Source organism: Oncorhynchus gorbuscha, unplaced genomic scaffold (genome assembly GCF_021184085.1).
Source record: "Oncorhynchus gorbuscha isolate QuinsamMale2020 ecotype Even-year unplaced genomic scaffold, OgorEven_v1.0 Un_scaffold_694, whole genome shotgun sequence".
NCBI lineage: Eukaryota > Metazoa > Chordata > Actinopteri > Salmoniformes > Salmonidae > Oncorhynchus > Oncorhynchus gorbuscha.
In genome coordinates, this window is record NW_025745768.1 from 92,501 (window position 1) to 109,219 (window position 16,719).

General features: G+C 46.0%; 1 protein-coding gene across 1 annotated transcript in view; it reads left to right on the top strand.

The window, feature by feature from the left end:
* The window catches only part of LOC124019835 (cell migration inducing hyaluronidase 1), a 114,156-nt gene that overhangs the window by 81,736 nt on the left and 15,701 nt on the right, over positions 1-16,719 (top strand). The window contains exons 19-27 of the mRNA XM_046335267.1: positions 1,360-1,515; positions 2,539-2,719; positions 3,435-3,650; positions 4,089-4,300; positions 9,010-9,195; positions 12,010-12,214; positions 13,221-13,307; positions 13,392-13,549; positions 13,705-13,805. Of these exons, the coding sequence (XP_046191223.1) occupies positions 1,360-1,515; positions 2,539-2,719; positions 3,435-3,650; positions 4,089-4,300; positions 9,010-9,195; positions 12,010-12,214; positions 13,221-13,307; positions 13,392-13,549; positions 13,705-13,805 (1,502 nt within the window). The remainder of the gene's footprint in view (positions 1-1,359; positions 1,516-2,538; positions 2,720-3,434; positions 3,651-4,088; positions 4,301-9,009; positions 9,196-12,009; positions 12,215-13,220; positions 13,308-13,391; positions 13,550-13,704; positions 13,806-16,719) is intronic.

Consider the following 16,719-nt stretch of genomic DNA (forward strand, 5'->3'; position numbering starts at 1 on the left):
ACTCACTCACTCACTCACTCACTCACTCACTCACTCACTCACTCACTCACTCACTCACTCACTCATTCTCACACACACACACACACACACACACACACACACACACACACACACACACACACACACACACACACACACACACACACACACACACACACACACACACACACACACACACACACACACACACACACACTTGTTTTACTGTCCTTGTGGAGACCAAACAATTGATTCCCATTCAAAATCCTATTTCGCTAACCCTTAACCTAACCTTCACCCTAAACTTAACCCTAATTCTAACCCTAACCCTAATTTTAATCCGAAACCTAACCCCTAAACCTAAAATAGACATTTTCCTCGTGGGGAATTGTCCTTGTTTTACTTTAGTAAAACCAAAAACACACACAAAAGTGTTAACTTTGGCATCTATTTTAGATTTGGTTTTATGTTTAGTCTTAAAATACCTTTTAGTCACATTTGAGTCATTTCATTCTTCGTTAGTTTTAGTTATTATCAGTCGACTAAAACTCTGGACAGTTTTAGTCACAGCCATTTTAGTCACATAATAGAAAAATAATCTATTAAATAATGAATATTTAAGCTACTTCTAACTTCCATCATGTACTCATTCAGATAGCCTTGTCCAACTAGACCTACGATCCCCTCGTATACCTTAGCTGGCAACATTTATATTGTGACAGATTGTAACCAATGCCTGACATAATTCATCATATAGGATATAAAGCCTTGGCTAGATGTTCAATCATTTACGGCTCTGATTTTCTCCACATCATAACTGTCAAGGGGGGTAAATAAAAGCCTTTTCTTTAAAAAGGGGATAATTTTACCCCTCCAAAGATGTCAGAACTATAATTGTACTCCTAACATTCAAGAAATAGCATTTGTTTTCTCCATAGGAAAACAGCCACCCCAGAGCGGTACCAGAGCGGCAACGCAGATTCACCACTAACAATATAGACTGATGTGATCAGAGTAAAAATAGCCTACATGAAATTAAGAGAGAGTAAGCATTGTTGTGTCTAGTTGAGTTTGGTTACAAGTCCAGTGTCCTGACTTCGCATCAGATTGACGAGCGACTGATGTAACCACTGGGAGCTGTGAGAGAGCCGGGCAGATCAGCTCAATCCGTCCACACAACTGAAGAATATTCTGCTTATGATGGAAAAACTGATGACCAGGAGCTTGATGTCAAATGAAATGTCCATTAGTCTCACGTGGAATTCTCCTCTCCTTACATTTTAGTCAACAAAAATGAAAAGTATTTTTCGATGAAATGAACACACACACACAAACTCTTTCTCTCTCTCACTTTGTCTCTGTCTTTCCATATCTGTGTAGTGGTGGTACATTCCCTGATGACGATGGTTCTCGTCAGGAGGTGAAGAACAGTCTGTTTGTTGGAGAGAGTGAGAACAGGGGCATGCCCATTCCTGACAACCGTATCTGGGGTCCCGGGGGACCCGACCTCAATGGGAGGACCCTGCCTCGAGGAGTGTGAGTGTTGGCTCACACACACACACACACACACACACACACACACACACACACACACACACACACACACACACACACACACACACACACACACACACACACACACACACACACACACACACACACACACACACACACACACACACACACACACACACACACACAGACAGATTGAGAGAGACAGAGACAGAAACAGAGACACTCTGTGTGTCTCTCTCCCTTTTCTCTCCTCTTCTGTCTGTTCATTTCTTGTTCTCTTATCTCCCTTCCCCTCCTCCCCTCTTCTTGTCCTTCTCCTTCTCCTTCTCCTTCTCCTTCTCCTTCTCCTTCTCCTTCTCCTTCTCCTCTCCTTCCTTCTCCTTCTCCTTCTCATTCTCATTCTCTTCTCCTTCTCCTTCTCCTTCTCCTTCTCCTTCTCCTCCTCTCCTTTCCTCGTATCGCATCTCCTCATTCACATTTTACCCTGAAATGAACCCCTTCACTTTTCCCTTTTCAGCGTGTTGCGTGCTTGGCCAGACAGAAGTCTGATTAAAAGTCTGATGTCTCAACTTGTGCATATCTGACATTCTTTTATTGTCTGGGTGAAAGAAACCGTCATCCATCATCTGTCTCAGTTCTACATGATATGCTGTATGGAGAAAAAATGATCATTTGCAACGACATGTGAACTTTTGCATAGTGTTACAAAATGGTCCCAAGATGCAGTCGTTATCCAATATCCGATAGCACAGAGCCTTGTCTGTGTGCTGAAAGAGATGACGATGTCCCCTCCGGCACACTTGGGAACATCGCAAAGCACTCATGATCTTGTCTACGTCCCAAATAGCACCCTAATCCCTACCTGGTGCCCTACTTTTTACCAGGGTCTGTCTGTCCATCAAGTTCTCTCTCTCTCTCTCTCTCTCTCTCTCTCTCTCTCTCTCTCTCTCTCTCTCTCTCTCTCTCTCTCTCTCGCTCTCTCATTCTCTCTAACTCGTCTCCCTCCCTCTGGTCTTTCTGACTCTCTGTATGTCTGTGCTGCAGTGACTTCCCTATCCGTGGCATGCAGATCTACGACGGGCCCATCACCGTGCAGAACTGCACCTTCAGAAAATACATTGCCCTGGACGGTCGACACACCAGCGCCTTCGGCTTCAGACTCAACAACTCCTGGCAGAGCTGCCCTAACAACAACGTTACTGACATCACCTTCCACGACGTGCCTGTGAGGGAGGGAGTGAGGGAGTGAGGGAGGGAGGGAGTGAGGGAGGGAGGGAGTGAGTGAGTGAGTGAGTGAGGGAGGGAGGGAGTGGTGAGGGAGTGAGGGAGTGAGGGAGGGAGGGAGGGAGGGAGGGGGAGGGAGTGAGGGAGTGAGGGAGTGAGGGAGTGAGGGAGTGGGAGTGAGGGAGGAGGAGGGAGTGAGTGAGGGAGTGAGGGAGTGAGTGAGTGAGTGAGTGAGTGAGTGAGTATCACGCTGATTAGCATTTACCTGTACACATGATGGGAGTTGGGGTGTATTGTGTGTGTTTGCCCTAAAGCGTAGCTGCAGATTTTGGGCATGAGCTGTCAAGATGGATTATGGGTAATGCAGTGCCATAAGCACGGTCTTACAGGGGAGACATGCTGCTCTTTCTCACCTCCATGACACTCATCTCTCCCCATCTCCTCTCCTTCCCCTCTCCCCCTCTCTTCTCTCCACCCCCTCACCCCTTCTCCCCCTTCCTCCCAATCTCCTCTCCTTCCCCTCTCTTCTCTCCACCCCCTCACCCCTTCTCCCCTTTCCTCCCAATCTCCTCTCCTTCCCCTCTCCCCCTCTCTTCTCTCCACCCCCTCACCCCTTCTCCCCCTTCCTCCCAATCTCCTCTCCTTCCCCTCTCCCCCTCTCTTCTCTCCACCCCCTCACCCCTTCCTCCCCATCTACCCCCTGCTCTTCTTATCAGATAACATCCCGGGTGTTTTTCGGCGAGCCCGGCCCATGGTTTAACAAGATGCAAATGGACGGTGACAAGACCACGATATTCCACGACGTGGACGGCTCGGTCAGTGAGTACCCTGGAGCCTTCCTGGTCAAAGAGGACAACTGGTTACTGAGACACCCTGACTGTATTGACGTGCCTGACTGGAGGGCTGCCATCTGTAGTGGGCATTATGCACAGGTTGGTATGCATACGCCATGCAGGCTGAAAGAAGCATGCATGTACACACACACACACACACACACACACACACACACACACACACACACACACACACACACACACACACACACACACACACACACACACACACACACACACACACACACACACACACACACACACACACACACACACACACCGTATCTTATACAAACACATAGACACATGGGTACACAGTATGTACTCACACATTCTTTAAAATAAAGTGTTGGTTAAGTTTCATCTCAAAGCTAATACACTAGGTTTTTGTGCAGTCTGACCTCGTTTCCCCCTCATTTCACTCACTTTCTAATGTCTTCCAGATTAGTGAACGTGTTCCTAGTCACACACATTTGTGTGTTTGTGTGTGCTTGTGTCTGTATGCGTTTGTGAATTAATGTGTGTGTGGTCCCTCAGATCTACATACAGACACGTAACCCTGCCAGTCTGAACATGCAGATGGTAAAGGATGAGTACCCTGACAGACCCCTGACACTAGAGGGCGCTCTGGGCAAGAGGAAGCACTACCAGCAGTTCCAGCCCGTGGTCACCCTGGGTAAGGGCTACACTGTACACTGGGACCAGGCTGCTCCTGCAGAGATCACTGTGTGGCTCATCAACTTCAACAGGTTGGTAGTGGACTCAGAGAGAGAGACACACACACACACACACACACACACACACACACACACACACACACACACACACACACACACACACACACACACACACACACACACACACACACACACACACACACACACACACACACACACACACACACACACAGAAACAGAGAGAGACTACATGTTGGTAGTGGACTCAGAGAGATATAGACACACACACCTGCAGACACACAGAAACAGAGAGAGACTACATGTTGGTAGTGGACTCAGAGAGATATAGACACACACACCTGCAGACACACACACAGACAGAGAGAGAGACTACACAGATTGGTAGTGGACTCAGAGAGACACACACAGACACACACACACACACACAGGCAGAGAGAGAGACTACACAGATTGGTAGTGGACTCAGAGAGACACACACAGACACACACACACACACACAGGCAGAGAGAGAGACTACACAGATTGGTAGTGGACTCAGAGAGACACACACAGACACACACACACACACACAGACAGAGAGAGAGACTACACAGATTGGTAGTGGACTCATAGAGACACACACAGACACACACACACACACAGGCAGAGAGAGAGACTACACAGATTGGTAGTGGATGCAGAGAGACACACACAGACACACACACACACACAGACAGAGAGAGAGACTACACAGATTGGTAGTGGATGCAGAGAGACACACACACAGACAGAGAGAGAGACTACACAGGTTGTTAGTGGATGCAGAGAGACACACACACAGACAGAGAGAGAGACTACACAGATTGATAGTGGATGCAGAGACACACACACAGACAGAGAGAGAGACTACACAGGTTGTTAGTGGATGCAGAGAGACACACACACAGACAGAGAGAGAGACTACACAGATTGATAGTGGATGCAGAGACACACACACACACACACACAGACACACACACACACACACACACACACACACACACACACACACACACACACACACACACACACACACACACACACACACACACACACACACACACACACACACACACACACACACACACACACACACACACACACACACACACACACACACACACACACACACACACACACACACACACACACACACACACACACACACAGAAACAGAGAGAGACTACAGGTTGTTAGTGGACTCAGAGAGACACACAGACACACACACACACACACACACACACACAGGCAGAGAGACTCAGAGAGAGAGACTACACAGATTGGTAGTGGATGCAGAGAGACACACACAGACACACACAACACACACAGACAGAGAGAGAGACTACACAGATTGGTAGTGGATGCAGAGAGAGACACACACACACACAGACAGAGAGAGAGACTACACAGGTTGTTAGTGGATGCAGAGAGACACACACACAGACAGAGAGAGAGACTACACAGGTTGATAGTGGATGCAGAGAGACACACACACAGACAGAGAGAGAGACTACACAGAGAGACTACACAGATTTAGTGGATGCAGAGAGACACACACACAGACAGAGAGAGAGACTACACAGGTTGTTAGTGGATGCAGAGAGACACACACACAGACAGACAGACACACAGATTGATAGTGGACAGAGACACACACACACACACACACACACACACACACACACACACACACACACACACACACACACACACACACACACACACACACACACACACACACACACACACACACACACACACACACACACACACACACACACACACACACACACACACACACACAGAAACAGAGAGAGACTACAGGTTGTTAGTGGACTCAGAGAGACACACAGACACACACACACACACACAGGCAGAGAGAGAGAGACTACACAGATTGGTAGTGGACTCAGAGAGACACACACACACACACAGGCAGAGAGAGAGAGACTACACAGATTGGTAGTGGACTCAGAGAGACACACACACACACACAGGCAGAGAGAGAGAGACTACACAGATTGGTAGTGGACTCAGAGAGACACACAGACACACACACACACACAGGCAGAGAGACACACACACACACAGGCAGAGAGACTACACAGAGTGGACACACAGATTGGTAGTGGACTCAGAGAGACACACACACACACACACAGGCAGAGAGAGAGAGACTACACAGATTGGTAGTGGACTCAGAGAGACACACACAGACACACACACACACAGGCAGAGAGAGAGAGACTACACAGATTGGTAGTGGACTCAGAGAGACAGACACACACACACACACATGCACCCTTCACCACACACACTATTCACTTCCTTCTCCCATCATTGTTTCAGCATCTGATCCAACAAACTGTCCACATCATGGCACCACATCTTATGAGTCAACAATAACTCCAGTAACCCAAAGCCCCGTCTCCTGACCATGTGGTCATATTAATAAAACCCATATCATCAAGTCACACCCTTGCCTTCCACGAACCCTATAACCCAAGGGACAGTGTGATACAGTAGTTTATGGTGGCTGTTTGTCTTAGCATATGACATCACCCCTGCCCAGCAAATATTCTTAATATCATTGGCAGTCATTTGAATAGCAGAGGCATTGTAGTCATTTCAAGCGTGTTAGCTACTCCCTGGCCTGAGATTACCCCGAAAGGACTCTGAGGGAGGAACATATACTGTATTGTGGGATATGGGCATTCCCATTGGTTACATGCTGCTCTGGCGCCATCTATTGTTTGTGGAATGGAACTTCAGGTTCAACCATAAACTCTGCATGACATTTCACATTTGAAATCAAATCAAATTTTAGTTGTCACATGCACCAAATACAACAGGTGTAGGTAGACCTTACAGTGAAATGCTTACAAGCCCTTAACCAACAATGTACTTATAAGAAAAACAAGTGTTAAGAAATATTTACTAAAATAAACTTAAAAATAAGAAAATAGAAAAATAATAAATAATTTAATTAAGAGCAACTATAACATAACAGTAGTGTGGCTATATACAGGGGGGTACTGGTACAGAGTCAATGTGCGGGGGCACAGGTTAGTCCAGGTAATTAATAGTAAAAGTATAGTGCAAATAGTCTGGTTAACCATTTGATTAGCTGTTCAGGAGTCTTATGGCTTGGGGGTAGAAGCTGGTAAGAATCCTTTTGGACCTAGACTTGATGCTCTGGTACCGCTTGCCATGCTGGGCCGTACGGACTATCATCTGTGGTGTCTTGAGCGTCATTTAGCAGACACTCTTATCCAATACTTTTTTCATACTGGACCCCTTGGGGATAGAACCCAGTTGCTGAAAATACCATGCTCTACCAACTGAGCTACACGGGACCTCAGAGTCGTATTCACTAGTTTCTAGTTTCACTATCACCAAACGGAAGCAAGCTGACAAACAGAGAGAGACTGACCTGAACTTGTCCAATAAAGAGGGCAAGATGTTTAGCTACGGTGTGTTTACTAATGAATATGACCGCTGAGCAGGAGTAGATGTTTAGCTACGGTGTGTTTACTAATGAATATGACCGCTGAGCAGGAGTAGATGTTTAGCTACGGTGTGTTTACTAATGAATATGACCGCTGAGCAGGAGTAGATGTTTAGCTACGGTGTGTTTACTAATGAATATGACCGCTGAGCAGGAGTAGATGTTTAGCTACGGTGTGTTTACTAATGAATATGACCGCTGAGCAGGAGTAGATGTTTAGCTACGGTGTGTTTACTAATGAATATGACCGCTGAGCAGGAGTAGATGTTTAGCTACGGTGTGTTTACTAATGAATATGACCGCTGAGCAGGAGTAGATGTTTAGCTACGGTGTGTTTACTAATGAATATGACCGCTGAGCAGGAGTAGATGTTTAGCTACGGTGTGTTTACTAATGAATATGACCGCTGAGCAGGAGTAGATGTTTAGCTACGGTGTGTTTACTAATGAATATGACCGCTGAGCAGGAGTAGATGTTTAGCTACGGTGTGTTTACTAATGAATATGACCGCTGAGCAGGAGTAGATGTTTAGCTACGGTGTGTTTACTAATGAATATGACCGCTGAGCAGGAGTAGATGTTTAGCTACGGTGTGTTTACTAATGAATATGACCGCTGAGCAGGAGTAGATGTTTAGCTACGGTGTGTTTACTAATGAATATGACCGCTGAGCAGGAGTAGATGTTTAGCTACGGTGTGTTTACTAATGAATATGACCGCTGAGCAGGAGTAGATGTTTAGCTACGGTGTGTTTACTAATGAATATGACCGCTGAGCAGGAGTAGATGTTTAGCTACGGTGTGTTTACTAATGAATATGACCGCTGAGCAGGAGTAGATGTTTAGCTACGGTGTGTTTACTAATGAATATGACCGCTGAGCAGGAGTAGATGTTTAGCTACGGTGTGTTTACTAATGAATATGACCGCTGAGCAGGAGTAGATGTTTAGCTACGGTGTGTTTACTAATGAATATGACCGCTGAGCAGGAGTAGATGTTTACGGTGTGTTTACTAATGAATATGACCGCTGAGCAGGAGTAGATGTTTAGCTACGGTGTGTTTACTAATGAATATGACCGCTGAGCAGGAGTAGATGTTTTGCTACGGTGTGTTTACTAATGAATATGACCGCTGAGCAGGAGTAGATGTTTAGTCCATCTCAGTGCTGGACAGCCTCCTGTAAACATGTCCTTTCTGATGGATTAACTGTGTGTCTGTCTGTGTGTGTCTTCCAGGAACAACTGGATCAACGTGGGCTTCTGCTACCCACCAGGCACCACCTTCACCATCATCTCAGACATCCACAACCGGCTGACCAAGCAGACAAGGAAGACCAGTGTGTTCATGAGGACCACACAGAGAGACAAGATCAACCAGTCTCACCTGTCCCGAGGCTATTACTACTGGGAGGAAGATACCGGGTGAGGAGGGTGGGAGGCAGGGAGGGAGGGGGGAGAGAAGAGAGAGGGTAAAGAGGGAGGGAGAGATGGGAGAGAGAGGGTGAGGAGGGAGAGATCAGGGGGAGAGAGGAGAATGTGTAGTAGATGAGTACAGTAGGTAGTCTCCCCTGTCTCCCTCTCAGTCTGCTGTTTGTCCCAGTGAATCCTTATTAACTCTTAGTCTCCTCTGTCTCTCTCTCAGCCTGCTGTTTCTCCCAGTGAATCCTTATTAACTCTTAGTCTCCCCTGTCTCCCTCTCAGTCTGCTGTTTCTCCCAGTGAATCCTTATTAACTCTTAGTCTCCTCTGTCTCCCTCTCAGTCTGCTGTTTGTCCCAGTGAATCCTTATTAACTCTTAGTCTCCCCTGTCTCTCTCAGCCTGCTGTTTCTCCCAGTGAATCCTTATTAACTCTTAGTCTCCTCTGTCTCTCTCTCAGCCTGCTGTTTGTCCCAGTGAATCCTTATTAACTCTTAGTCTCCTCTGTCTCCCTCTCAGTCTGCTGTTTCTCCCAGTGAATCCTTATTAACTCTTAGTCTCCCCTGTCTCCCTCTCAGCCTGCTGTTTCTCCCAGTGAATCCTTATTAACTCTTAGTCTCCTCTGTCTCTCTCTCAGTCTGCTGTTTCTCCCAGTGAATCCTTATTAACTCTTAGTCTCCTCTGTCTCCCTCTCAGCCTGCTGTTTCTCCCAGTGAATCCTTATTAACTCTTAGTCTCCTCTGTCTCCCTCTCAGTCTGCTGTTTCTCCCAGTGAATCCTTATTAACTCTTAGTCTCCTCTGTCTCCCTCTCAGCCTGCTGTTTCTCCCAGTGAATCCTTATTAACTCTTAGTCTCCTCTGTCTCCCTCTCAGCCTGCTGTTTGTCCCAGTGAATCCTTATTAACTCTTAGTCTCCTCTGTCTCCCTCTCAGCCTGCTGTTTCTCCCAGTGAATCCTTATTAACTCTTAGTCTCCTCTGTCTCCCTCTCAGCCTGCTGTTTCTCCCAGTGAATCCTTATTAACTCTTAGTCTCCCCTGTCTCCCTCTCAGCCTGCTGTTTGTCCCAGTGAATCCTTATTAACTCTTAGTCTCCTCTGTCTCCCTCTCAGTCTGCTGTTTCTCCCAGTGAATCCTTATTAACTCTTAGTCTCCTCTGTCTCTCTCTCAGGCTGCTGTTTGTCCCAGTGAATCCTTATTAACTCTTAGTCTCCTCTGTCTCCCTCTCAGTCTGCTGTTTCTCCCAGTGAATCCTCATTAACTCTTAGTCTCCTCTGTCTCCCTCTCAGCCTGCTGTTTGTCCCAGTGAATCCTTATTAACTCTTAGTCTCCTCTGTCTCCCTCTCAGTCTGCTGTTTCTCCCAGTGAATCCTTATTAACTCTTAGTCTCCTCTGTCTCCCTCTCAGTCTGCTGTTTGTCCCAGTGAATCCTTATTAACTCTTAGTCTCCTCTGTCTCTCTCTCAGCCTGCTGTTTGTCCCAGTGAATCCTTATTAACTCTTAGTCTCCTCTGTCTCCCTCTCAGCCTGCTGTTTGTCCCAGTGAATCCTTATTAACTCTTAGTCTCCTCTGTCTCTCTCTCAGCCTGCTGTTTCTCCCAGTGAATCCTTATTAACTCTTAGTCTCCTCTGTCTCCCTCTCAGCCTGCTGTTTCTCCCAGTGAATCCTTATTAACTCTTAGTCTCCTCTGTCTCTCTCTCAGGCTGCTGTTTGTCCCAGTGAATCCTTATTAACTCTTAGTCTCCTCTGTCTCCCTCTCAGTCTGCTGTTTCTCCCAGTGAATCCTCATTAACTCTTAGTCTCCTCTGTCTCCCTCTCAGTCTGCTGTTTGTCCCAGTGAATCCTTATTAACTCTTAGTCTCCTCTGTCTCCCTCTCAGTCTGCTGTTTGTCCCAGTGAATCCTTATTAACTCTTAGTCTCCTCTGTCTCCCTCTCAGCCTGCTGTTTGTCCCAGTGAATCCTTATTAACTCTTAGTCTCCTCTGTCTCTCTCTCAGCCTGCTGTTTCTCCCAGTGAATCCTTATTAACTCTTAGTCTCCTCTGTCTCCCTCTCAGCCTGCTGTTTCTCCCAGTGAATCCTTATTAACTCTTAGTCTCCTCTGTCTCTCTCTCAGGCTGCTGTTTGTCCCAGTGAATCCTTATTAACTCTTAGTCTCCTCTGTCTCCCTCTCAGTCTGCTGTTTCTCCCAGTGAATCCTCATTAAATCTTAGTCTCCTCTGTCTCTCTCTCAGCCTGCTGTTTGTCCCAGTGAATCCTTATTAACTCTTAGTCTCCTCTGTCTCCCTCTCAGCCTGCTGTTTGTCCCAGTGAATCCTTATTAACTCTTAGTCTCCTCTGTCTCCCTCTCAGTCTGCTGTTTCTCCCAGTGAATCCTCATTAACTCTTAGTCTCCTCTGTCTCTCTCTCAGCCTGCTGTTTGTCCCAGTGAATCCTTATTAACTCTTAGTCTCCTCTGTCTCTCTCTCAGCCTGCTGTTTGTCCCAGTGAATCCTTATTAACTCTTAGTCTCCTCTGTCTCCCTCTCAGCCTGCTGTTTGTCCCAGTGAATCCTTATTAACTCTTAGTCTCCTCTGTCTCTCTCTCAGCCTGCTGTTTCTCCCAGTGAATCCTTATTAACTCTTAGTCTCCTCTGTCTCTCTCTCAGCCTGCTGTTTCTCCCAGTGAATCCTTATTAACTCTTAGTCTCCTCTGTCTCTCTCTCAGCCTGCTGTTTGTCCCAGTGAATCCTTATTAACTCTTAGTCTCCTCTGTCTCCCTCTCAGTCTGCTGTTTCTCCCAGTGAATCCTTATTAACTCTTAGTCTCCCCTGTCTCCCTCTCAGCCTGCTGTTCCTCCGAGTGAAGGCCCACAATGAGAAGGAGGACTTTGCCTTCTGTTCAGTGAAGGGTTGTGAGAGGGTTAAAATCACAGCCGTTATCCCTAAGGGCAGCGGCCCCAGTGACTGCATGACACAGGCCTACCCCCTGCACGCAGAGATGCCCATCGTAGATGTGCCCATGCCAAGGAAACTGCCCAGCGCCAAGCTGGTGAGGACAGCCCTCAGTCTGTTGGTCACAAGTGGCACTGTGCATCGTTTTCTAAAATAGTTAATCAAACACTTATTTAAACTGTTTATTACTGAATCGTAGTATTCATAGTACTAGTACATAGTATTCTAATAACTCTAGTTCCTATTATTCATAGTATATTCACCGTGTTTGAAACCCTTTACAACCTCTCTATATAGTGTTACAGATACAGTCATCCAAAGAAAGAGAAGAAAGAGTCTTGGCATCTCATCAATAAATCTCTGCAGCAGTGTTGTGGACAGGATGGACATTTCTATACCAGTATCGGTCACTTAAGATCTCTCTCTCACTCTCGCTCTCTCTCTCTCTTTTCTCATCTATCTATCTATCTATCTATCTATCTATCTATCTATCTATCTATCTATCTATCTATCTATCTATCTATCTATCTATCTATCTATCTATCTCTCTATCTCTCTCTCTATCTCTCTATCTCTCTCTCTCTCTCTCTCTCTCTCTCTCTCTCTCTCTCTCTCTCTCTCTCTCTCTCTCTCTCTCTCTCTCTCTCTCTCTCTTCTCTCTCTCTCTCTTCTTCCTCTCCTCTCTCTCTCTCTCTCTCTTTCTTCCTTCCTCTCCTCTCTCTTCTCTTTCTTTCTTCTTCCTCCCCTCTCTTCTCTCTCTCTTTCTTTCTTCTTCTCCTCTCTCTCTCTCTTCTCTCTTCTTCTCCTCTCTCTCTCTCTCTTTCTTTCTTCTTCTCTCCTCTCTCTCTCTCTCTCTCTCTCTCTCTCTCTCTCTCTCTCTCTCTCTCTCTCTCTTTCTTCTTCTTCTTCTTCTCTCTCTCTCTCTCTCTCTCTCTCTCTCTCTCTCTCTCTCTCTCTCTCTCTCTCTCTCTCTCTCTCTCTCTCTCTCTTCTCTCTCTCTCTTTCTTTCTCTCTCTCTCTCTCTCTCTCTCTCTCTCTCTCTCTCTCTCTCTCTCTCTCTCTCTCTCTCTCTCTCTCTCTCTCTCTCTCTCTTTCCTCTACAGCGCACCACAGACCACTTCCTGGAGGTCAAGCTGGAGTCCTACAACACACGCTTCTTCCACATCAAGGAGGACTTCGCCTACACAGAGGTGTGTGTGTTTGCTTTCTCTGTGTGTAAAAAGTTATTCAATAATGTCATGATTGGTTGATTGGATATTGTGGTTGCCGGGCAGGTTAACGGCAGGAAGTTGTACCAGCCAGATGATGGGGTGCAGCTGACGGTGATGGACGGCCATGACGGGAGACTGGTGGAGAGCAAAGGCTTCAGGAACTCCATACTGCAGGGTGTACCTGCCCAGATAGAGAGCTATGTTAACAACCTGACAGACCAGTAAGAACACACACACACTAACTTTTTCATGTTAGAATGGGAAGACACTGAGTTGAACAAAGTTAACTCTCTCTTCTCCCTGCCTCCTCTTCTCCATCCCCCACCTCTCTTTCACTTCTGTCTCTTTCTCCCCCACTCTCTCTTTCTCTCTCTAGCTCTATCGTCATAATAACGTCTAAGGGTCGCCTGGTAACTCGGGGCCCCTGGACCAGAATACTGGAACTCCTCGGGGCTGACAAGACCCTCAAGTTAAGAGGTAACTAACTAACTACTGTAGCTCCTTAGAGGTGACCAAACCCTCATGTTGAGAGGTAACTAACTAACTACCGTAGCTCCTTAGAGCTGACCAAACCCTCAAGTTAAGAGGTAACTAACTAACTACTGTAGCTCCTTAGAGGTGACCAAACCCTCAAGTTAAGAGGTAACTAACTAACTACCGTAGCTCCTTAGAGGTGACCAAACCCTCATGTTGAGAGGTAACTAACTAACTACCGTAGCTCCTTAGAGCTGACCAAACCCTCAAGTTAAGAGGTAACTAACTAACTACTGTAGCTCCTTAGAGCTGACCAAACCCTCAAGTTAAGAGGTAACTAACTATTCTACTGTAGCTCCTTAGAGCTGACCAAACCCTCAAGTTAGAGGTAACTAACTAACTACTGTAGCTCCTTAGAGCTGACCAAACCCTCATGTTGAGAGGTAACTAAACTAACTACCGTAGCTCCTTAGAGCTGACCAAACCCTCATGTTGAGAGGTAACTAACTAACTACTGTAGCTCCTTAGAGCTGACCAAACCCTCATGTTGAGAGGTAACTAACTAACTACTGTAGCTCCTTAGAGCTGACCAAACCCTCATGTTGAGAGGTAACTAACTAACTGACCAAACTGTAGCTCCTTAGAGCTGACCAAACCCTCATGTTGAGAGGTAACTAACTAACTACTGTAGCTCCTTAGAGCTGACCAAACCCTCATGTTGAGAGGTAACTAACACTGTAGCTCCTTAGAGCTGTAACCCTAACTAACTACTGTAGCTCCTTAGAGCTGACCAAACCCTCATGTTGAGAGGTAACTAACTAACTACTGTAGCTCCTTAAACCAAACCCTCATGTTGAGAGGTAACTAACTACTGTAAGAGCTGACCAAACCCTCATGTTGAGAGGTAACTAACTAACTAACTACTGTAGCTCCTTAGAGCTGACCAAACCCTCCTAACTCACCGTAGCTCCTTAGAGCTGACAAGACCCTCAAGTTAAGAGGTAACTAACTAACTACTGTAGCTCCTTAGAGCTGACCAAACCCTCATGTTGAGAGGTAACTAACTACTGTAGCTCCTAGAGCTGACCAAACCCTCATGTTGAGAGGTAACTAACTAACTAGGACTAAACCCTCATGTTGAGAGGTAACTAACTAACTACTAACCCTCTAACTAACTACTGTAGCTCCTTAGAGCTGACCAAACCCTCATGTTGAGAGGTAACTAACTAACTACTGTAGCTCCTTAGAGCTGACCAAACCCTCATGTTGAGAACTAACTAACTAACTACTGTAGCTCCTTAGAGCTGACCAAACCCTCATGTTGAGAGGTAACTAACTAACTACTGTAGCTCCTTAGAGCTGACCAAACCCTCATGTTGAGAGGTAACTAACTACTGTAGCTCCTTAGAGCTGACCAAACCCTCATGTTGAGAGTAACTAACTACTGTAGCTGACTAAACCCTCATGTTGAGAGGTAACTAACTAACTACTGTAGCTCCTTAGAGCTGACCAAACCCTCATGTTGAGAGGTAACTAACTAACTACTGTAGCTCCTTAGAGCTGACCAAACCCTCATGTTGAGAGGTAACTAACTACTGTAGCTCCTTAGAGCTGACCAAACCCTGTTGAGAGGTAACTAACTAACTAACTGTAGCTCCTTAGAGCTGACCAAACCCTCATGTTGAGAGGTAACTAACTAACTACTGTAGCTCCTTAGAGCTGACCAAACCCTCATGTTGAGAGGTAACTAACTAACTACTAGCTCCTTAGAGCTGACCCTCATGTTGAGCTAACTAACTACTGTAGCTCCTTAGAGCTGACCAAACCCTCATGTTGAGAGGTAACTAACTACTGTAGCTCCTTAGAGCTGACCAAACCCTCATGTTGAGAGGTAACTAACTGTAGCTCCTTAGAGCTGACCAAACCCTCATGTTGAGAGGTAACTAACTACTGTAGCTCCTTAGAGCTGACCAAACCCTCATGTTGAGAGCTGACCAAACCCTCATGTTGAGAGGTAACTAACTACTGTAGCTCCTTAGAGCTGACCAAACCCTCATGTTGAGAGGTAACTAACTACTGTAGCTCCTTAGAGCTGACCAAACCCTCATGTTGACCAAACCCTCATGTTGAGGTAACTAACTAATAACTAACTACTGTAGCTCCTTAAAGCTGACCAAACCCTCAAGTTAAGAGGTAACTAACTAACTACCGTAGCTCCTTAGAGCTGACAAGACCCTCAAGTTGAGAGGTAACTAACTAACTACTGTAGCTCCTTAGAGCTGACCAAACCCTCATGTTGAGAGGTAACTAACTACTGTAGCTCCTTAGAGCTGACCAAACCCTCATGTTGAGAGGTAACTAACTAACTAACTACTGTAGCTCCTTAGAGCTGACCAAACCCTCATGTTGAGAGGTAACTAACTAACTAACTTAGCTGACAAACCCTCATGTTGAGAGGTAACTAACTACTGTAGCTCCTTAGAGCTGACCAAACCCTCATGTTGAGAGGTAACTAACTAACTACTGTAGCTCCTTAGAGCTGACCAAACCCTCATGTTGAGAGGTAACTAACTACTGTAGCTCCTTAGAGCTGACCAAACCCTCATGTTGAGAGGTAACTAACTAACTACTGTAGCTCCTTAGAGCTGACCAAACCCTCATGTTGAGAGGTAACTAACTAACTACTGTAGCTCCTTATAGCTGACTAAACCCTCATGTTGAGAGGTAACTAACTACTGTAGCTCCTTAGAGCTGACTAAACCCTCATGTTGAGAGGTAACTAACTAACTACTGTAGCTCCTTAGAGCTGACCAAACCCTCATGTTGAGAGGTAACTAACTACTGTAGCTCCTTAGAGCTGACCAAACCCTCATGTTGAGAGGTAACTAACTAACTAACTAACTACTGTAGCTCCTTA